The sequence below is a fragment of the Dipodomys spectabilis genome, unplaced genomic scaffold, assembly GCF_019054845.1.
Source record: "Dipodomys spectabilis isolate Male_0828 unplaced genomic scaffold, ASM1905484v1 ptg000092l, whole genome shotgun sequence".
In the NCBI taxonomy this organism is placed as follows: Eukaryota; Metazoa; Chordata; class Mammalia; order Rodentia; family Heteromyidae; genus Dipodomys; species Dipodomys spectabilis.
Window position 1 is genome coordinate 454,172 of NW_024870769.1, and position 22,240 is coordinate 476,411.

General features: G+C 41.6%; 1 protein-coding gene across 1 annotated transcript in view; it reads left to right on the forward strand.

The window, feature by feature from the left end:
- The window catches only part of Dnah11 (dynein axonemal heavy chain 11), a 274,358-nt gene that overhangs the window by 126,723 nt on the left and 125,395 nt on the right, over positions 1–22,240 (forward strand). The window contains exons 41-45 of the mRNA XM_042685047.1: positions 853–1,001; positions 3,212–3,362; positions 8,400–8,531; positions 13,999–14,172; positions 19,032–19,236. Of these exons, the coding sequence (XP_042540981.1) occupies positions 853–1,001; positions 3,212–3,362; positions 8,400–8,531; positions 13,999–14,172; positions 19,032–19,236 (811 nt within the window). The remainder of the gene's footprint in view (positions 1–852; positions 1,002–3,211; positions 3,363–8,399; positions 8,532–13,998; positions 14,173–19,031; positions 19,237–22,240) is intronic.

Here is a 22,240-nt window from a genome sequence, read left to right on the forward strand (position 1 = left end):
TAGTTCAAGAATCTAAAGGATTACATACATTCTCCTTGTGTCTGGGAATTTAACCACCTTCAGTGAGAGTGGGATACATAGCAGAGGGTAGTTTTCACAGCTGACCATTTTCTAAGAGCTAGGCACAAATGACACCTTATATGGTTTTTCATTAAATATAGAATAGTTGGACAATAATAAACCTCTCGGTTGTTTAATAATTGCTGAGATTTAGATATGGAGTTAAGTCATTCCTAAGGCTGTACAAGTAGTGTTGAGATGTGTTCTGAACCATTCTGCTCTAGTTGATCTGGCATTTCTAGCAAAAAGAAAAAAGCAAGGTGATAACACAAGAGCTTGAGATACTCAATAAGCAACATGAGGTTCCTGGGGGATCAAGAGGGAGGTATCAATGGAGTCAAGGGCAGGGGGGGGGGTCCCTCCCAAACAGAACTACCAGCTGCACAACCTAGCAATAATCAGTGCTGTGCACACAAGGATATTATTCAATGGCAAAAAGAGGTCTGGGTTTATAGACGCCTCTGAGGTCCCACACTGCAGCTTATAACTGCTGGCCTGCAGTTCTGAAGGAATTCTTTCCTGTGGTCCCTAGCCCATATCTTATAATCCACTTATATTGGACTGAGTGATCATCACCACAGTTATTTAAAAGTCTCCCTACATAGTCCACTTAAGGGATTTTATTCTTGAGGATGGATCAAATCACCTCAGGGATGAACTTAGACCCTGCTTCAGACCTGCTTGTCACCGGGGACAGGGTGCTCACAGCCGCTGGCACTCCGAGTGGGGTGGGGAGTTCACCAGAGTTCCTCCAGCTCCCCATGGCAGTGACCACCATGCCGCCCCACCCAGGTGCTGACCCTGGCCAGCAATGAGCGGGTGGCCCTCACGCCCTCCATGCGGCTTCTGTTTGAGATCCACCACTTGAGGACAGCCACCCCCGCCACTGTCTCCAGAGCGGGGATTCTCTATGTGAACCCACAAGATTTGGGCTGGAATCCGTGAGTATTTCTTTTCTGCTTATGAAGTTGAAAAAAGAAATGTACATAACATAAAATTCACCATTTAATCGTTTTTGAGTGCCTTTGGGATCAAACATATACAGACATGGTTGTATAAACATCACTCCTGTCCAGCCACAGAACTTCAACTTTTTCAACTGAAAGTGTTATCTATGAGGTAGCAATAGCCCATCCCTCCTTCTCCTGAGCCCCTGGCAACTCTTCTTCTACCTCTTGCCCTGAAGCTGATTGCTCTAGTTACCCTGGATAAATAGAATCATAGTGTACTTGTCCTTTTGTGATGAGTTTTATTAACTTTGTGGACTGTCTTCAACATTTATGTTGTAGCACATGTCACAATCCCCTTTTCAAGGATGAATAATATTCCATTGTATGCATTTGCCATAATTGATTTGTCCATTAATCAGTAGCGAAAGAGAGATCTGATCTCCACACCATTGTCCTCCATCACTGACCCATAGATGCCCTCTCACATTCTCTCATACAACTAGACTGTTTCTATAAACCATTCCTCTTTGACTTTATTTATTTATTTATTGTACTTTATTTATTTATTTATTGTTGGTTGTGGGGCTTGAACTCTGGGCCTGGTGCTGTCCCTCAGCTCTTCAGCTCAAGGCAATTGCTCTACCTGAGCCACAGTGCCACTTCTGGTTTTTTGGTAGTTCACTGGAGATTAGTTTCATGGACTTTACTGCCCAGGCTGGCTTTGAATCACATCCTCAAATCTCAGCCTCCTGAGTAGCTAGGATTACAGATGTGAGCCACCTGCATCTGGCTTGACAGTATACTATCAACAGTATATTATACCTATTTAAAAAAAAACCTATCATGCAGTCTTATGAAGAGCAGAGAGAGAGAGAGCTTTTTAAAAATAATCATCTTCCATTAACTTTTTCTGATACCTAAAATACAAAATCTGATTTTCTCAAAACACAGTATAGCCCCAATGTGAAGGCGCACTCCTGCAATCCCAGCTACTCAGAGGAAGTAGATCATATTCAAGGGCAGCCCAGCCAAAAGTTAATGAGACACCATCATCTCAATAAGCCAGAAATGGTGCTCTATGCCTGAAACCCTATCTGTTCAGGAAGACATAGGAAGATTATAGACTGAGGTTAGCGCTGGACAAAAATATGAGACCCAATTAGTAAAACACTTGAATGCAAACCAAAAATGTCTGGAGGTGTGACTAAGGAAGGAGAGTACCTACTGAGCAAAACCCCAGAAAATCCAAGAAAAGACAAGCCCCAGCATTGCTGGAACCACTCTACATTCTGGTTGTTAAATGTACTTATTATCAGTGCTTCCTACTTAATCAGAACTTTGAGTGATTACTTTTCATTTAGCTCTGAATTATTGGTAAGTAGCTCCCTAGTATGTTAGTTGGTATATCAAATTAATATTTTATAGGCTTTCAACTTATACAGACAGGCTTTCTACTTAGGGCACAGGACACCATTGCAGGGCCCTGGGTTGTAAACATTTATCAGTGATCAAGTTGGTGTCATGAGGAGTCCGGTGGAGAAGGAAAACATTTGAGATGATGGTCTCTATGGGGTTTTTACCTCTGTATTTGTAAGTCCTTTCTCGTTCCTAAATAATGGATGCCACAATGAATCAAGATAAATGCCTCCCCCAGGAACATGGACAGGTACAATCTATGCTATTTCCAGGGCTCAGAGATGGCCTCTTATGCTCTATATCTCTGCCTGCTAAGCACTAGCAAGAATTTCTTTTATCTTTTCATTAAGGAAAACATAGCCATGAAGACAGTTTTTCAAGGGACTGCTTGCACCAGTGGGCCACACCTTCATCCTAGCTACTCAGGAGGCTGAGATCAGAGGATCTTGGTTCAAAGGCAATCCAGGCAGGAAAGTTCATGAGACACTTATCTACAATTAACCAAAATGCCAGATAGAAGTAGACTCAAGTAGAAGAGTGACAGCCTTGAGCAAAAAAAAAAAAAAAAAGAAAAAGAAAAAAAAGCGAAGGAATGGTACCCACACCCTAAGTTTGAGTTCTAGCACTGGCACAAAAGAATAAAAATAAAAATATTTGCTGCTTGAAAAGTTGAGTGAACCCATGGCCCAAGGCTCTGCAAGCTATGTAGTATGAGCTGTGGACGTGGCGACGTTCTGCTTGTCAAGCCCCATGTTCTGTAAAATAGTCTGTCTGTTGCTTTTCAGATATGTGGCCAGCTGGATAGATAAGAGGCGACACCAATCAGAAAAGGCCAACTTAACCATTCTTTTTGATAAATACATCCCCGCGTGCTTGGATAAGCTGAGAAGCAGCTTCAAGGCCATCACCACAGTCCCAGAGAGTAGCCTGCTGCAGGTTCGTCCAGTGATACTATCCTACATGCTAATCCTGGTGGGGCTTGACCAAGACAACACAAGGGTTCACTTGCTGGAAGGAGATGGAAAGAAGCTGGGAATGGTGTCAAACACTTGTAATCCCAACTACTCAGGAGGTAAAGATTGGGAGGTTAAAGGTTCAAGGCCTGTCTTAAGGTGGTACATGTCTATAATCTCAGCTATGCAGGAAATTGGAGGTAGGAGAAACTCAGACTCAGGCTGGTCAGGCAAGTAAAATAAAATGCTGCTCCCAAAATAGCTAAAGCAAACAGGGCTGGAGACATGGTTCTCTTGGTAGAGCATCTGTCTACAAATCATGAGGCTATGAATTCAAATCCCAGTACTGCCACAAAGAGAGAGTCAAGGAATGGGGGGGGAGGGGGGGACAAAAAGGGAGAGGGGAGGGAGAAGCATGGGGGAGAGGGAGTGGGGAGGGAGAATTGTTAGTTTGTTCCAACCCTCCTGTCTCAGCCCTCCTATTACTTGGACTCTTTTGCAAACTCAAAGCACACTATCAGATCACATCATTTGGGTTCTGTGAATTAGGACTAACGCCATATTGTATTCATTTTTCTGTCCCCCAATGATTTATATTGTTCCAAGCCTTCAGCAGGTACCAAATAGGTGTTGGAGGAATCACTATGTCCTTCTGAGTATTCTGGAATAGAATGGGAATAACATTACTAAAGCCATTTCTTTTTCTAGCCCTTGCCCAGCAAGGGTACTCAGTGTGTATATGAGTAAAAAGAAATCTGTGCAATTAGATGCTGGCCCAATTGTAAGAAAACATCTCTGCATTCTGCCGCACAGGTCCCCTACCCACAAGCTTCCTATTCTACATAGTCCTCAAGGCATGTCCCTGTGTGTGAAGAATGCAGAAAAGTCCAGCACTCATTCTTGCTCTGGTCCTCCCCATGAGGCAGCTGAGAGGAGTGAAGGTTTTGTGGCCTGTTGTCATAGAAGCAAATGGAAATAATTGAGAAAACACAGAAAGGAAATGGGGAATCACAATGGAAGCATGAAGAAGAAAAGAAACTGACCTTAACCCTCACAGTCCTCCAAGTTTACAAAAAGATTTCCCCTCTGAGACCCTTGCTTTTTCCTGTAGGAGTAAATTGGCTTCTGTGTACTTTGTTACCATTAAGTAACTATGTGACCAAATTTGTTGGAAGCAAAATTAGAAAGAGTCAAGTATAATAGGAAAGGAAAGTTCAGGTTTTGGGGGGGGGGGAGTAATTCACACACTAATTAAAGTAAACGATAGTATTCAGCAGTAATTATCTGAGGTATAATTTATTTCTGAAAGCAGGTCTGAATTTATTCATAATGAATTAATTATGGGGTTAGTCTAATTAGACTTCCTCTGGTGTAAGACTTGCAAACGCCTGCTCAAGTTCTTCCTCGAGTTGTCTTGTGTATTTGTGTGATTCTTTGAGGGGTGTGAACTTTTTCATTCAAGAATAGTGTGAAAAATAGGTCAGTAGGAATTAATATGACTTTTGCTCTCCCTAGTAGTCAGAAAAAGCATTTAATTTTGATCTCCTTTCAAGCTGCTGTTTTGTAAAGGCAGTCTGTTGTCTGTATTTCCTTGTTAAGTACAGGAATTTGAGGCCAAGATGATTGTAAAAAGGAGTAATTCACAATGACTACCTTAAGAATGAATGCACTGTTCCCCTGTATAGGAAACTTCTTTTCTTGACCTTTGTAAAGTATAGGAACTCTTTCAGGTTTTAACTATGGCTTTAGTCATTGTTGACTCAGACCCCAGAGTGTTTTTTAAGTACTGGGAGAGAAAAGAGAATTGTAAAGCTTATTGGAGTGTTTATCTCCTAACATTGCATTGAGACCCTTTGGTCTTTTGGTCTTTTATTGATTTATTTTTTTGTCCTTTGAGGGGTTGGAACTTGGGTCTCTGAGCTCTTCTGCTCAAGGCTAGTACTCTACCACTTTGATCCACATTGCTGGTTTTCTGGTGGTTAATTGGAGATAAGAGTCTCTTATGGACTTTCCTGCCCAGGCTGGCTTGGAACTGCAATCCTTGGTTCTCAGTCTCCTGAGTAGCTAGGATTACAGGCATATTATTTTAAATATTCCCCAGAGCAACATGGTTTATCCTTATCAAACAGCAAATACATCTTCAGGGCTTTGCACTATTTTCTTGTGTGTGTGTGTGTGTGTGTGTGTGTGTGTGTGTGTGTGTGTGTGTATGCACATGCGTGTATGTGTTGTTACAGGGGCTTGAACTCAGGATCTTGTGATTTTGCTTGGCTTTCTTGCTCAGCATTAAGCTCTACCATTTGATTAGCTGTTTTGCTGATTAAGTGGACATGAGTCTCATGAAGATCTAGACTCTGCCTATGAAAAACCTCTATATTTGTCTTTCCAAATTTATCTTTCTGTTTAGGCAGTGGAGGTGTGGCTTAAGTGATGGAGCACTAGCTCGACTAAAAATGCCAAGCAAGAGAACGAGGCCCTGAATTGAAGCCTCAGTGTCAGCACAGGCACATGCACATGCATGCGCGTGTGTGAGTACACACATACACACACGTCTGGCTTAAAATGATGATCTCCAGTTCTATCCAGTTCCCAAATGACATAATTTCATTTTTCTTTATGACTGAATAATACCACATTATCTATAAATACCATACTTTGTTTAGCCATCCATCAGTTGATGAGCACTTAGGCTAACTATAAAAGGGCTATTGTGAATTATACTGCAATAATCATAGGTGTGCAGGTTTAAAAAAAAGTCCTCAGATCCCAGCCTCCTGCCTGTGAGTATAGATATGAGACTCCGGTGCCCAGGCCATTGCAGTACTTTTCTTGATAACAAGCTGGTAAGTTTTACTAAAAGTCTATGTCATATTACCACACTGGCACCATATAAGATAACAGAACTAAATCACTTCATTAACTGGGCGCCAGTGGCTCACACCTGTAATTCTAGCTACTCAGGAAGCTGAGATCTGAGGATCAAGGTTCAAAGCTAGCCTGGGAAAGAAAGTCCATGTGGCTCTTATCTCCAATAAATCACTGGAAAACCAGAAGTGGTGCTGTGGCTCAAGTGGTAGAACGCTTGCCTTAAGCTGAAGAGCGCAGGGACAGCTCCCAAGCCCAGAGTTCAAACCCCATGACCAACAACAACAAAAAAATCATTATTTTCATGGAAACTATTGCCATCTCTCCTGGCTAGAAAATAAAGGCACACACACAGTTCAATGTGGGACGTTATGAAGATCTAGAGTCTCCTCCAGCTACAGGGCAAGAGTATATTGTGAACTTATATCTGTGACTGTGGTAATTAAGGAGAAACGGTTTTGTGTTTGTTACTTGTTGGAATCTCCCATGGTAAGAACCCTGCCACAATCATATCTCAGTCTTGCCAAGATTACCATGAACATGAGTTGTTAGGACAGCACAGCGCAGGGCCATTTCTCCTACAGGGGATGAGGGTTAAGTTCCTGATGAGCATTGCCTCCAAGGTGAAATTTTGTGTGATGTTCAAATATATCAGAGGTTAGGAGGTGCCAGTCCAACTTTCTAAATATATGGTAAGAGGGGAAAAATGGCTGTCCCAGTCCTAATGGAAGTAGATTACCATCTGGTAGAATCTTAGCTGTGCCAAAGCTACCATGAAGCAGCATTCATGAGGAAAGATGTCTTCAGGATGGCTTTAAGTGAGAAAGTAGATTTCTTGTTACATAAAGTAATTTCTTATTTACATAAAGTGAATAGGAATAAATATTTTCTTGTGTGTGCATGTGCATATGTGTGTGTGCAATGCATCATATTAGGGCTTGAACTCAGGGCCTGGTTGCAGTTCCTGAGTTCTTTTACTCAAGGCCAGTGCCCTACCACTTAAGACATACTTCTACTTTTTTTGTAGTAAATTGAAGATAAGAGTCTTATAGACTATCCCATCCCAAGTGGCTTCAAACCAAGATCTTCAGATCTCAGCCTCTTGAGTAGCTAGGATTATAGGCAGGAGCCATTAGCACACAGCTAAATATTCTTTTTTGTTCTTTTTTCTTCTGTATATTTCTGGTTAACCCAGTGATTGTTATTTCAGTTATTTAATTTTTTTGCAAATACCTACATAGTCTTTTGTTTGTTTTTTCAGTCCTGGGACTTGAACTCAGGGCCTGTGCATGTCCTTGAGCTTCTTTTTGCTCAAGGCTAATGCTTTACCACTTGAGTCTACAAGCACCATTTTTGGCTTTTTCTGGGTAACATATTGGAGATAAGAGTGTCATAGATTTTCCTGCTTGGGTTAGCTTCTGTGATCCTCAGTTCTTAGCCTCCTGAGTAGCTAGGATTACAGGAGTGAAGCACTAGAGCCTGGCCTCTATGTAGTTTTTATTTTATCAGGTATGACCTTTATGGAAGTCATTTGCACATGATAGAAACAAATCTTTCATTTTCACGTTACCAAGAATGGTGATGCATGCCTGTAATCTAGGAGGATTGTAAATTCAAGGCCAGGCCTGGCTAAATAGTGAGAACCTGTGTCTAGCAAACAGAAATTAACAAACAAGTAAACAACCAAAAAATAGTTTGCTAGTACTCATATAGGTTCAAAGTGATGGATTTTGGTACTATTGACTTTGATACCCAAAGTGGTTATCTTTGTCTCTTCTAATATGGCAAATTTGAAAAATTTTGTGAAGTTGTATCATCTCTTAAAGATAAAGTGCAGTTGACAAAAAATTGTGTGATAGGGCATGGATGGCTTACTGCTGTAATCCTAGCTACTCTGGAGGCGGAGACTTGAGAATCAAGGTTTGAAGCCAGCCCAGCCAGGAAAGTCCATGAGACTTTTAGCTCCAATTAACCAGCAAAAAGCTAGAAGTGGAGCTTTTTCTCAAGTGGTAGAGCCCTAGCCCTTGAGCAAAGAAGATCAGGGACAATGTCAGGTGCTGGATTCAAGCACCCCTTCCCCCTACTTTGAATATACTGCACATTTTAAAATCTGACATGGTTCCACAATGATGTCTTTGTCTGTTTTTATTTATAGACTATTTGTGCACTTTTGGAGTGTCTGCTGACTCCTGAAAATGTCCCTCCTGACAGCCCGAAGGAGGTCTATGAAGCCTACTTCGTCTTCACCTGCATCTGGGCATTTGGAGGTGCCCTGCCCCAGGACCAGGTAGCCCCAAAACTGGCTTACCCAACTGGTAGTTCTGGGTTGGAGCTTATAATGTACAATCAAGTCTTACTATTATGTGATGGTAAATGTCTGCTGCTTCTCCTGTTCTCTCCTGAGCCTGGGCATCATGCACACAGTCCCACACTGTTGATAGTTGTCACCTTGGATACCAGGGCTGCATGCATAGCTGTCAATCCATGCCCTCCCTCTGGAGCATCGCCTTTGATCTTCAAGGCCCATCCCAGTGCACCCAACATGCACCTGTTCCTCTGCCCCACACCCAGCCTTACCCTTTCCTTATCCTGTCCTTCACCCCCAGGGGCACATTCTTCCCTTCTGCTCTGGGTAAAATCCTGGGGCATTGCTTCTGCTTCCCTTTATACCCTTTATTCCTATATACATGGTTTCAGACACTTCTTTTTGAGTTAACATACATTTATAATATAAGAAGGTTTCATTGTGATAAGTCCATACATGTACGCAGTGTACTTTGAACGAACTCATTCACTTTACCATATTCTCATTGCTTCTCTCCCACCCTTTTCAAATTGCATTGGGTGAATTGCATTATTATATATAATGTTAATACATAATATACTTATATATTTCATTATATATTGTATTCGTGTATTATATATGCTACATATACACACACATACATACATGGAAGAACATTATCATGCCACTCATTATTCCCCCATTTCCCTTCTCCTCTCCCACTGATCCTGTCCTATACTGTCCCCACTTTTATGTGCATGTCCCATTGTCAACTATTTCCATCATCAGTCTCACAAAGTAGCTGTTGAGTCTGTCCTCTCATAACCTCTACAGCTTTAATTCAGAAGAGGAGCATCTTAGAGGACCTGGACTCTCACAATGTCTTAGTCTGCTCAAGCACTGATTCCAGATACCATAGATGGGGAGACTTCAACAACAGAAATGTGATTCTCATCATGCTGAGACTTGAAGGCCAGGATGGGGTGGGGGGCTGGTATGAGGTGCCAGCAAGTGTGGGTTCTGATGACAATGGCCTTTCTTGCACATGGCGTCTTCCTCAACGGGCCCACACACAGAGAGGGAAACAGAGATGGTGCTCCATCCATCATGATGATCCACCATCATAGCTTCTTCCAAACCCAGTCATCCCCCTCTGGTGCTGTTCATTGGCGTGGAGCTTCCATACATGGCCTTGTGAGTTGGAGCTGTGTTCCAGAGCATAATGTAGTCTTCAAATGGCTGTCCCTGCCTCCAGCTACTGCTGCTTAGTTCTTCTCCCAGACTGTTCTCAAGTGGCCAATGGTGACCCCAGTCAACCCAGGTGGGACCATTGCTCTTTTTGTTTTGCTAGTCCTGGGGCTTGAACTTAGGGCCTGGGTGCTGTTCCTGAGCTTCTTTTTCTCAAGGCTAGTGCTCTAGCACTTGAGCTACAGCTCTACTTCTAGCTTTTTCTATGATTAACTGGAGATAAGAGTCTCATGACCTTTCCTGCCTAGGTTGGCTTTGAACCATGATCCTCAGATCTCAGCTTCCTGAGTAGCTAGAATTATAGGTGTGAGCCACCGGCACTCAGTGGGGCCATTGCTATTCATGGCTTTTTTCTTCAGCTTGCAGGGCATTTCCATGGCTTCTGATGTGAGGGAAACACTTGAAAAGCTTGCACACATTCAGATACACACATAAACATGCATACTTACATGCACATATATGCACACTCATCTTGCCCACACATGTATATACATATATACACATTATATGCCCATGTACATATTCACATACATACCTACACATACATATGTACACACACTCATACTCCCATATACTCACATATGCATAATCATACACACTCATGTGCACACACACTCAACACACTCAGTTACACGCTTAGATACATGTACACTTATATGAACCCATATACATGCACATAGCATGAATACACACTTATACACATTCACACATATATACACTTAAATACACATGCATGCATTCATGTATGTATACACATATTTACATGTACTGACATGCATACAGACACAAGGTAAGAAATGGATCCAATTCTTACCATTCACCTGAAGCTGTAGATTTGTCTCATGCAGTTCCTATAATGATTTTTTTCCCAAGTATCCTTGTTGTGTGGATGACACCAAGCTCAGTGTGGTAACAGAACTGTTCCCCTGGTGGGAAATAGGGCAGCAAAGTTCCCACCTTCGTTTGTACTCCAAAGGCCTCACCCCAGTCTGACCTCAGCATCCCTTGTCACCACAGTGTCCCCAAATGGCTGCCCTCTTTAAGTTAAGAACAAATAGCATATATTTTACACAGAGATCACAGCCCTCCAATATCTCTCCAGGTATAAATACAGAATGTCCTCAGAAGGCATCACAACCATGAGTGGCTCGTATTTTGCTGGATCATTGCTCTGGAGTCCAAAATAAGTGGCTGATGTGGTCTATGGGTCAGTTCTGCCTCTGGTCACTAGGTTATCATAGCTCATATCTATAAATACACATGGCTACCTCATGGCCTCGTAGATCTTATTTCAGCCCGTGTCAGAAGTCAGATCCCCTCCTATGAGCTGCACAGATATCTATAGAGCAGCTACTGCTCCTGCTTGGAAGGAGAGTCAAGTGTGAGTAGCTTTTCCTGAAGGCATGGTTTATATAGGTGCAGGTCTCTTCTTCACAGAGGCCAGGGTTGGATTCACCCCACTACCACCATATCATGGCTTTTCTTGTGTCTTTTACAAGGTTTCTCGTAGTCCAAGCCTGGAAATCAGGAAAGATGTGGACTAGATGTAATTCCTAGGCTGAGATGATGGCTCAGTGGTAGAGTGCTTGCCTCGCATGCATGAGGCCTTGGGTTGGATTCCTCAGCACCACATAAACAGAAAAAGCTGGAAATAGTGCTGTGACTCAAGTGGTAGAGCGCTAGCCTTGAAGCTGAAGGGCAGTGCCCAGGCTCTGAGTTCAAACCCCACAACCGACCAAAAAAAAAAAATGGATGTAATTCCTCTGCTACCTCCCAGTGTTTGCTAATCTTTCCAGTTTCTTGCCCCCAGCAGCCCTACACTCAGTTACTTAAGCTGGGCAAAACCAGTTACCTTCCACTCCCATCTACTCTTGCTGCATTAATACTAATTTTATCAGAGGGGTTAGGAACATGAATGGAAAAAGACTCAAGAAATGGCCGGCAGACTGCCATTTAAGTCAGCAAAACAAGTTCTTAAGGAATGTGCTTAGGGCCTTACAAAGGCCATATTATTCAATCTTCAAAAACAATATGAACCTATATAAGGAGTGAAAGCATAGTTAAGTAACTTATCCTGCTAAAGGGCACATAGCTAACCAGTGCCTGAGCCGGGTTCAAACTGATGGACTCAGGACTTTGCAAATGAATGGCCCAGGCCATTGCAAACAATCTCCAAAGTGCACCTACCCACTCTTCCTGAGTGCCATTGTTTCTTACTTGGCTTCTGAAGTTGCCTCCGTTTGTCCCAGGATTTACTATCCACTTAGCACTCAGTGATTTCTTAAAATATAAATTGAGTCACATGATTTATCTACAATACAGGTATCCAAAATTCAGGTTCCTATTGCTTTAATACAAATAAAGTGGAGTTCATTGATGATGATGCATCATACTCATAAATTGATAATGTTGTTCAACTAGATAATAAGAAAACAAAAGTTACAATTAAACATTGTCATATTATTTACAAGTATCGGGGTCTGACCCTACCTATTTTTCCCTACCCCAGTGGCACTGTCTAGTGTCTTGAACACATAAAGTTCTTACAGATCACAGGTGGGGCTCTTTCTGATATTGTCTCCTCCTGATCTGAAGGTCGCTGCCTTGAATGTGACCTGCCTTAAAGCAGGTCACCCCTGTGGCTCTCACTCATTGGCAATTTCTACCAAGGCAGAGGCTTGGCGTTTTATTTTGAATGAATTGAGGAATCAGGAACTTGTCACCAAACGTTTTTTGGTGAGGTAGTTTTCAGGTGAAGCAATTTTTTTTTTCTGTTCAAACAACAGGAAATACTTTTTTATTATCACTGTGATATTTTGTTGAAAACAATTACCACTCTTTTTTATTCATTTTAATGTAGTCTATTTTACTGTGATAATGGATATTTGAGAGAACATATTTTGTTTTTATGGACCTGATTGTTAAACTTGATTTTGTTATATATTTTATGTTCTTATGGAGATATTTATATATACATATATATAATTTTAATTCTCATCCAATTTCTTTGTAAAAGCGTGTATTGGGGAAAATGAGATCTGAAGTCTGGCAGTAGACACACATGATAGTTCTAGGGTTTACCAAAATCTACTAGGCCAGGCCATCCTATGGGGTTAGAAAGGTTTTCATTCATTCTGGTACTCAGAAACTGTTTTTCTTGCTCTATTTTTCTAACATCCTAATCTAGCAACAGGGAGTTTGAACTGTTGTTGTTAGGTAAGATCCAGGGCCTCCCAGTCCAGAGAGCATGTGTGCTGCCTCTGTAAATCTTCTGGGGACAGGATTTGGTCTCTGTAGACATTTCAGCCAGATGTTTCGGCTGGAAGCCAAATATTTACCTTTGTCCATCTCCTTTTCTGTGTGGGGATCCAGGTTTAGAATGTTTTTGTAGTAATTTGTAGGAGGGATGAACTTTGGTGGCTACTCAGGAGGCTGAGATCTGAGGATGGAGATTTACAACCAGTCCAGACAGGAAAGTCTATGAGACTCTTGTCTTCAGTTAATCACCAAAAAGCCAAAAATGGATCTGTGACTCAAGTGGTAAATAAGCACCAGCCTTCAGCAAAAAAAAAAAAAAAAAAAAAAAAGCCTAGAGACAGCACCTAGGCCCTGAGGACTGGCACACACACACACACAGGGCCAGAATGCCATGAACTTGGAATAAAGCACAGTATTGAATAATATTGCCAGTCTTGCTAATGATATTGCCAGTCCTCTTATTGTCCTCATTTTTCCACCAGTTGCTATAAACATTGGTAGAAATCAACACCAACATAGATAACCACTGTCCTGTGTTTCTTGGTGCAAAAATTTGTGTCATGGCATTGTTAGATTGGAAACCTGAGAGATGATCAAAGGCCCAACTTTACCTTGGTTACATGTGAATATGCCTCTACACACGTACCACATGGCTGTAGGCCAATTACAGATCAACCTATATGGTAGGATTGCTCACTACAACTGTCTGTCTATCTGTCTGTCTATCTATCTATCTATCTATCTATCTATCTATCTATCTATCTATATCTGTTTATCTGTCTAGCCATCCAGCCATCCATCTATCCATCCATGCATCTATCCATCTGTCTCTCTGTCTGGTGAGTTCCTCAACTCCATATCTGGGGTTTCATTTGTGATTTGGCTCTGCACCAGGGTTTGGAGATTTCATGTGATTTCCCAGTTACTTTCAGTGTACAATAAGGGGTTTTCTTGGTCCCTTTAGCTCTTCAATTGTCAAGCTGACTTCAGTCGGTGGTGGCATAAAGAGATGAAAGCTGTGAAGTTTCCATCCCAGGGAACCATCTTTGATTACTATCTGGACCACGAGACCAAGAAATTCTTGCCTTGGGCTGATACAGTTCCCCAATTCACTATGGATGCAGATGCACCTCTACAGGTAGGTGTGTGGAATCATGCCAATTTGAGCCTTTGTTTCAGAACATTTGACCTTCATTCTTACCAGATGGAGAAATCTTTGTGTTGACATGCACAGCAAATGCCAAAAATGCTTGGTGAGCTTATATTTTTGCAATCTTTTCTTTTCTTTCTCTTAATTCTGTGGTAACTTTTTTCTTTATGTTTTCCTGGAACCTTCATGAGTTTGGGGTAATTGGAGGCATCATTAAGTTAATTCACTGATTATTGTTTCTGAGCTTCTGTAAATTTCTTAGCACTTTTCACTTATAACTTCCTTCTTTGACCCTAACCCTAGATTTCCAAGGCAGAAATGGCCAACCTTCTTTATTGTTTCTCTCCATAGACTGATTGTCCACCTACCTTTCTCTTAGAGTAAATTATTCTTTGTTGTCTTATTCTGCTGTAATCTTATTTCCTGTTTATTATATTTATTTCTAAAAATCATTATTTGCTCATACCATAGCTTAAAATCAGGACCCCAAGCTCTTACCTGACTTATTTGCTCATGGCTGGCTCTCTACCACTTAAGTCATGCCTCCAGTTTGGCCTTTTGCTGGTTATGGATGACTATGGACTATATCTACCAAGTCTCAACTTCCTGAGTAGGAGTACAGGCATGAACTACCAGCACTCAGCTATCAAAATCATTTTTATTGATTTTGAACTTGTTATTTCAAATAGAACTATGTAAACAGGGTGTAGATGATTTCTTCTATATCTGCAACCAGACAGCTAGTGTCCAATAACAGAAAACCCGCAGCATGTATTTCCTTCAGCTGGGACTAGAAGCTAAAACTGGATACCACAAACAGGCAGTTACTTATTCACCATGAGTCTAGAAGTCCAGGTTCAAAGTGTTGGCAGATTGGGTTCATTCTGAGGGCTATGAGGCCCTCCCTCTTAGCTGCTGGTGTTTCCCCGCAATCTTGGTGTTCTTGGCTTATGGTAGCCTGACTCCAGTCTTCACCTAATATTTTTCCTATGTGTGTCGCAGTATCCAAATCTGTCTCCTCTGCTTACATTAGTTTGCTAGTATAATGCACTGAGTGGCTCAAACAATAGAAACATACTCTAGCATAGTTCTGGAGGCTGTAAATCCGGGACTGAGGTGTTGGCAGGCATCCTGTCCTGAGGCCTCTCTTCTTGGCTTACAAGAAGTGGCACCTCTTGCTGTGTCCCACATGGTTTTTTCTGTTTGTGACTCCTTGGCTACTACCTCCTTCTGTGCCCCAATTTTCTCTTCTCACAAGGCCATCAGTTACATTGAATGAGGTCCAATCCTAGTGGCCTCATTTTAACTTGGGCTTCTCTTAAAGGCTCAGTTTCCAAATACACATACCAGAGTACTGGGGGTTAAGGCTTCAGCATAGGAATTTGAGAAACGACAAAACTCAGCTTATAAACACTCTGCCCTCTGGACTTTCTAGATCCTATGTCCTTCTAACCTGCAAAATCCACTCACTTGTCCAGCTGGCCAAAAGTCTTAACCCATTCCACCATCCATTTCAAGTTCTAAATCAATATGCACTATCATATATCAAGTGTTTTGAGACAGAAGTCTTTCCCAACCTTAAAACCGGAGAAGTTATCTCTTACAAAAAAAAATACTGTGGAGGGACAGCAGTAGGATAGACTTTTTATTCAAAACAGGAGAAAACAGAAAGTGCCCACCTGACCTCAAATTTCAAAGTCTAGCAAGGAAAATTCAATTCCATCATTACTACTTAAGAATAATCCTCTTTGGCTTCGTGCTGTTCTCTGGGCCCACTGAGGTGGCAGTGTTGTCCCTTCAGTACAGTGTTGACAACTTAAATGCAGTTTGTCCCTGAGTTGGCAACTGCACCCCCATGGTCCCACTCAGTGGTCCTGGCTCTGAGGCATGGGGTGGTAGCGTCCTGGCACACTGAGATCACAGCCATGTCTTACTCTCCAGAACTAAGGAGAAGACAGCCTTGTCCTGTGCCTTGTGGTAGCTCTTTTCATCTTTCAGTTGCCTAGGCAGTCATTTTTCTCTTTTCTTAAAAGATAACATGTTTGCAAACATGTCTTGTTTTATGAATCCAAAAAGTCTTACAGCCCTGCTTCATTCCATCCATCCTGCCTCTATCCCCCTATTGAGGGACTGGGGTCCCTCAATCCCCTTCAAGGACTAAGGACGTAACCTAAGAATTTCCTTCCAGGCCCTACCTCCTTATTCAAGGTTCTAGTACCATCTAACACTGCCACAGTGGGGACCAAGCCTTTAGCACAAGGCCCTTTGGGGGAGTCATTCATCTAAACTTCACTAAGTGAACTGGGTCTAACAGTGTGGGGGGTCTGTCAGGAAGGAAGAAGCAGAGACAAGTGTATAAGGAACCAGTGATGGCCATTACAGCTACTTTGTGTATTTTGGAATCTCTTCTCTTCTTCATCCTGCCTAAAAATGTTATTTAACTGGCTGAGAATTACACTTGAACAAAAAGTCCCTAAGATACAAACACTGATACCACATATTGGTTCACTGTATCAGCAATATCTTGTATTCAGATTTTTGTGGTCTTACTATACATGCAAACAGCTGTTCCAGATGTGGCTATTTGATTAACAGTCTATTAACTTATTAGAAAAGAACCATGGGAATCAATAATAATAATAGTAATAATAATGGCAAGTTAGCAGCATTTGTTTATCATGGATCTGCCCCTTTTTCAAATGCTCTGCATAGATTATGCTGTACAACAACTTCTCATGGATTATTACTAGCCCTTGTTCACATGTGGGGAAACAAAGACAACAAGATTAATGTGTCAGAGTTCCATTGGTAGTAAGTATAAAATGGCATAGTCCTGATCAAGGGGCTTTCTAGAACACTAGAACTGAATTTTTAAATCCTGGAAAAAAACTAAGAAGAGTTGGTTACACTGGAAAAGAAGAGCAGGATTCAAACCCTGGCTCCAGAATTCACGCCCTGCAAAGCATCGTGTATGGGAGGTGAGATGGGGCTCTGCCCTCCAGCAGATTCGGGCAACATCATTGGCTAGGACACTTGTCCAGTTACCTAGGCCCTCTAAGCTTTAGCTTCATAGTCTCTGACATGGAAATCATAATAAGAACATCCTCATGTTATATGTTATAAATGCTTGTACCTGTATCATGTGGCACCACACATGTAACTGGCTTAGTAGTGTGCCACATACTTGGACCTAGTAAGTGTTACTTATTGGTATTATTATGTGATGAAAAGGGATGATAGCCAAAGTTAAAAGAAGATGGCAACTTAGTGTGCTGGTAGCTTATGTCTATAATTCTAGCTAGTCAGTAGCCTGGGATGTCAAAAACTCTGGTTCCAGCTGGGTACTCGTGGCTCACACCTGTAATCCTAGCTGCTCAGGAGGATCATGGTCAAAAGCCAGCCTGAGCAGGAAAGTTCATGAGACTCTTACCTCCAATTAACCAGCAAAAGCCAGAAGTGGAGCTGTGGCTCAGACTGGTAGAGCACTAGCCTTGAGCTGAAGATCTGAGCCCAGGCCCAGAGTTCAAGCCCCACAACTGGAAAAAAAAAAAAAAAAAAAGATCAGGGGCAGTACTCAGATCTTGATTTCAAGCCCTCTAACTAACTAAATAAAACTGTGGTTCAAAGTCTGCCCAAGCAGAAAAATCTGTGAGTCTCTTATCTCCAAAACACCAGCAAAAAGCCAGGTTGGTTAGAGTACAGTAAGCAAACAAGTCAAATGAGAAAGTAAGGACTAGAATTGAACACAGTCTACCTTTCAGGAGGCCTGGAATATAACTGAGTTTAAAGGCAACTTTTGAATAAATGTTCATACCACAAAGATGATCTATAGTGATCTTTGAAATACTCAGCTGTGCTCAGAATATAATAACCAGCTAGGAAAGAATGTCATTTGCTTGTTTGTACTGCTTATGAACAATAGGATCCTAGAAGTAGTTCCCCCAGCCCTTGGCCACCAAGAAATGTACCCAAATGTTAACTATCTATTAATCACTGTGTGAAATTTGAGTTTGAAATTTAAGTTTGACCACCAAGAAATGCATCCAAATGTCAGCAGTCTATTAATCATTGTGCAAAATTTGATTTTCTGTCTTCATGTACTATCCTCTGTTCTTAGATTTTAAGCTGTGTTCCTTGAGTCTAAATTTTATTTATTCATGTTATTCATTTTATTCTCTAAGCCATTCCAAAACCTTTGTGAAACAATATGCTATGTTTTCAAAGTATAAGATTTAAGCTTTAGAGCAAGTATAGAGTTTTTGCTAAAAAACTGTAGCAATCCCTTTTTGTTTTAGTTTATTTTTTCAGATAGGGTCTTCTGCTCTTGCTGGACTTAGTTTGCCTTGAACTTTAAGTTCAAGGCGTTCCAAATGTGCTTTCAATTTGTGAATATTCCACTGTAAAGTCACTGTTGTCCCCTAAGCTGGTCTATTTCCACTCAGGCATGGATTTCATTTCCCTGGGCCAAGGCATTGCTCCAAATCTCATTCACTTCACATGTGGCTTGACGTTTCAGGTGTTTGGCCAGCTGCTGAAGAGTGAAGGACACTTGGTTGCATGCCACTCTGTTCCCTTGGTGCCTAAGGCCAGGTTGGGGAGAGGGTGGCAATCTGTGCTTAGGAGCCTTGAGGCATATCAATTAGTTCCTTTGGCTATGGCATTGGGATGCCTCCACTGGTCCACTGAAGCTGTGTTGTCTGAACTCAGACGACTCAGAATCAAGTAGATTCTATCTTCTTTGATGTTAAATCACGCTGAAAGCTCTTTGGATCTCAATTCTTAAGTGACCATGTGAAATTTTGGTGTCTCTCTTTCTCATACTCGTTCTGTTTCCTCCCTCCCCCCAGACTGTTCTGGTTCACACAGCAGAGACAACTCGTCTTAGGTACTTCACCAAGTTGTTGCTTAAGAAAGGAAAACCACTCATGCTAGTAGGTAATGCAGGAGTTGGAAAAACAGCATTTGTGAGTGACACACTGGCAAGTCTCTCTGAGGATTATATAGTGTCCCGGGTGCCTTTCAACTACTACACGACGTCTGCAGCCTTGCAGAGTAAGTGTGTCTCCCTCCATTCCTCTACCAGAAATGAGATCAGCAGGTGCTAAGGCTGGGGCCAGCTTGCAGCCCACAAGGAACACTCCTCCTCCTAGGTTTTCCACAGCTTGCTCAGTCCTCAGTTGAATTTTTACTTCTTATCATCCTGGGTAAATATACTTTGTTTAATTGTCATTGAGAGTTTAGATTTTTATTTTATATGTGATCATATTTGAGTAATTATTCTTTGGAACAGCAAAAATTTCCTCTTTTAAGAAAAATTTTGTCAGTCCTGGGGAGGGGGGGGGTTGAACTCAAGGCCTGGACACTGTCTATGAGATTTTTCAGTCCTGGGGGGGTTGAACTCAATGCCTGGTCACTGTCTATGAGATTTTTTGCCTCAAGGGTAGCACTCTATCATTTGAGCTACAGGTCCATTCCCAGCTTTTTTAGTAGTTAATTGGAGATAAGAATCTCATAGATTTTTGTACCCATGATGGCTTTGAACTGCGGTCCTCAGATCTCAGCTTCCTGAGTAGCTAGAATTGCAGGCGTGAGCCACCAGCACTGGCTGCTATCTCTGTGTTTATTATGTTACCTCTAAACTGCTTGGTTGCTTTTTCTTAATTGATTTCGTGGAGCCAAACATTATACAGAAAAAGCTCAACGAAAGGACTGACTCAGGACAAATTCATTAAAATTGTACTGATGTTAACAACAAGACACAAATTACTAATTAAATCTCAAAATAACTTTTAAAAATAATTTTCAAGTGGCTGAATAAATATCAATGTCCTCAAAAGAAGAACAGAATCTGGGCTTTCTCACAGTCAGGAAGGATGTAGAGATGTAGAGAAGAACTGTGTAAGACTGATATTGGCAGCCACCGGGTCAGGCTGAAAGAGAGGCAGCAAAACTCTAGTTTGGTAGTTCATTGAAACTTGAATTTCTCTGAATACAGGTTCCTAGGAAAGAGTATACATGCTCTGTGTGTGTGTGTGTCTGTCTGTCTGTCTGTCTGTCTGTGTCTGTGTGTCTGTGTGTGTGTGTGTGTTGTTATCTGTATCCGTGAAGAATACTACTAAACTTCCTTATACATTTGTATCAACTCAGCCAACAATGCTTTTTCTTTAAAAATTGTCTTTATGGCATGAAATAGCTAGATGCAAAGTCAACATTATTTCATTCATTTCTTTAGCAAATGCTATGTTTTCACAGGCCTTATGCCAGGCATATGTTTTTGTTGTGGTGGTGGTTGTTTATAGACATGAAGGAAAGAATCCATTTATGACTTGTAAATGAAGAATTAGGCTATTGTTCAGCAGTTGAACAAATTATGTAGCTATGATGTGAGTTGACCTAATTCATTTGCAGCAGGGTTGTAGACATAAATAAGATTTAGAGATAGCTTATCAAAATGAGGACTAGAAAGAGCTCACGTTGTCAGTGTGCTTTCAAACACTTGATGAGGCAGTGTGAGTGAAGGCTAGCTTTAGGATAGAAGGATCAGCTTAAGCACATGTGGAAGGGAGGAAAATTGTGGGACATATTTAATGAGCTGACAGATGTGCAGGAATCAGGTTAAGAAATTATGGAAAGCCACAAGGCCGATAGGGTATTCTGCAGATAAAATGGACCAACTGCCCAGTTTGTCAAAGGAGTTTTCTGTCTCATTGGACATTAGTGTTAAAATTGAGGCAGTTCTAGGCAACTTGGGCTAACTAACCACTGTAATTATAGAGAATCAGACAAAACCAGAGGAGACAGCATTTCACTTGGTATGAAGTGAACCAGTGAAGGGAGTAAGGAACTGATAAGGCAGGAGCCATCTTTTGGGAAGAAGAATCTGAGGTAGAAAGGGCAATCCTCAGACTGGGAAGGTGGCTCAGTGGTAGAGTAGAGTGCTTGCCTTGCATGCATGAGGCCCTGGGTTCAATTCCTCAGCACCACATAAGCAGATAAAGCCAGAAGTGGCACTGGGCTCAAGTGGTAGAGTGCTCGCCTTGAGCTGAAGAGCTCAGGAGCAGTGCCCAGGCCCAGAGTTCAAGCCCAGAACTGGCAAAAAAAAAAAAAAAAGAAAGGGCAATCCTTTGAGCAGTGTACTAGATAAATATAATATGACCCTAGGCCAAAATTGTAGAAAGGGAAGTGACAAGTTGAGAATATAAGAAAATGATGTTAGGTACCATTTACAGAATGTGGATGGGCAGATAAGGGACTAGGAGAAAGGTTCCTATGAAATTTTATATCTAACCAGATGGGAGGGTGTTAAACTATTAGTAGATACACAGGATACAAAAGGAAAGAGGTGGGCTAGGAGGGGAAAGTGACGACATTAAAACAGAAAGATAGATGGGGTGGGAGCCAAACACCTAGGTCCCAATGGAACTGAAGTCCAGCCAGTATTTGAACATGTGCGGCTGTTACCTGAAAAAAGGTATTTCTCCATTGTACCTGTCTTTGTTCAGTTAATTGTTGATTTAACAAATGACTTATTTGTTATGGTCATCATCAGGAGTATAGCCATGAATGTGGCAATGTCTTTGTCCAAGTTTTTTGTTTTTGTTTTTGTTTTGTTGCAAGTCCTGGGGCTTGAAATCTAGCCCAAGCACTGTCCCTGAGCCTCTTTGTGCTCAAAGCTAGCACACTACCACTTGAGCCCCAGCACCACTTCTGGTGTTTTCTGAGTAGTTTATTGGAAAGAAGAGACTCTTTTCTGCCCTGACTGTCTTTGAACCACAATCCTCAGACCTCAGCCTTCTGAGTAGCTAGGATTACAGGCATGAACCACTGGTACACGGCTCCAAGTTACTTGTAGTCTGAAAGGGCAACATGTAATTAGATAGTAATCTAAGACACACTTTCTTTAAAATTTTCCATACCTGTGGCTCTATGACATGCATCAACACAAATTCTGTAGGCACATAGCAAAATATGACTTTATACAAGAGTAGTGCCTTGGTGTACTGCCTTCTTGGGCTCTGTGCTTCAGTGGTCCACAGCAAGAGTCCCTTTACTGAGC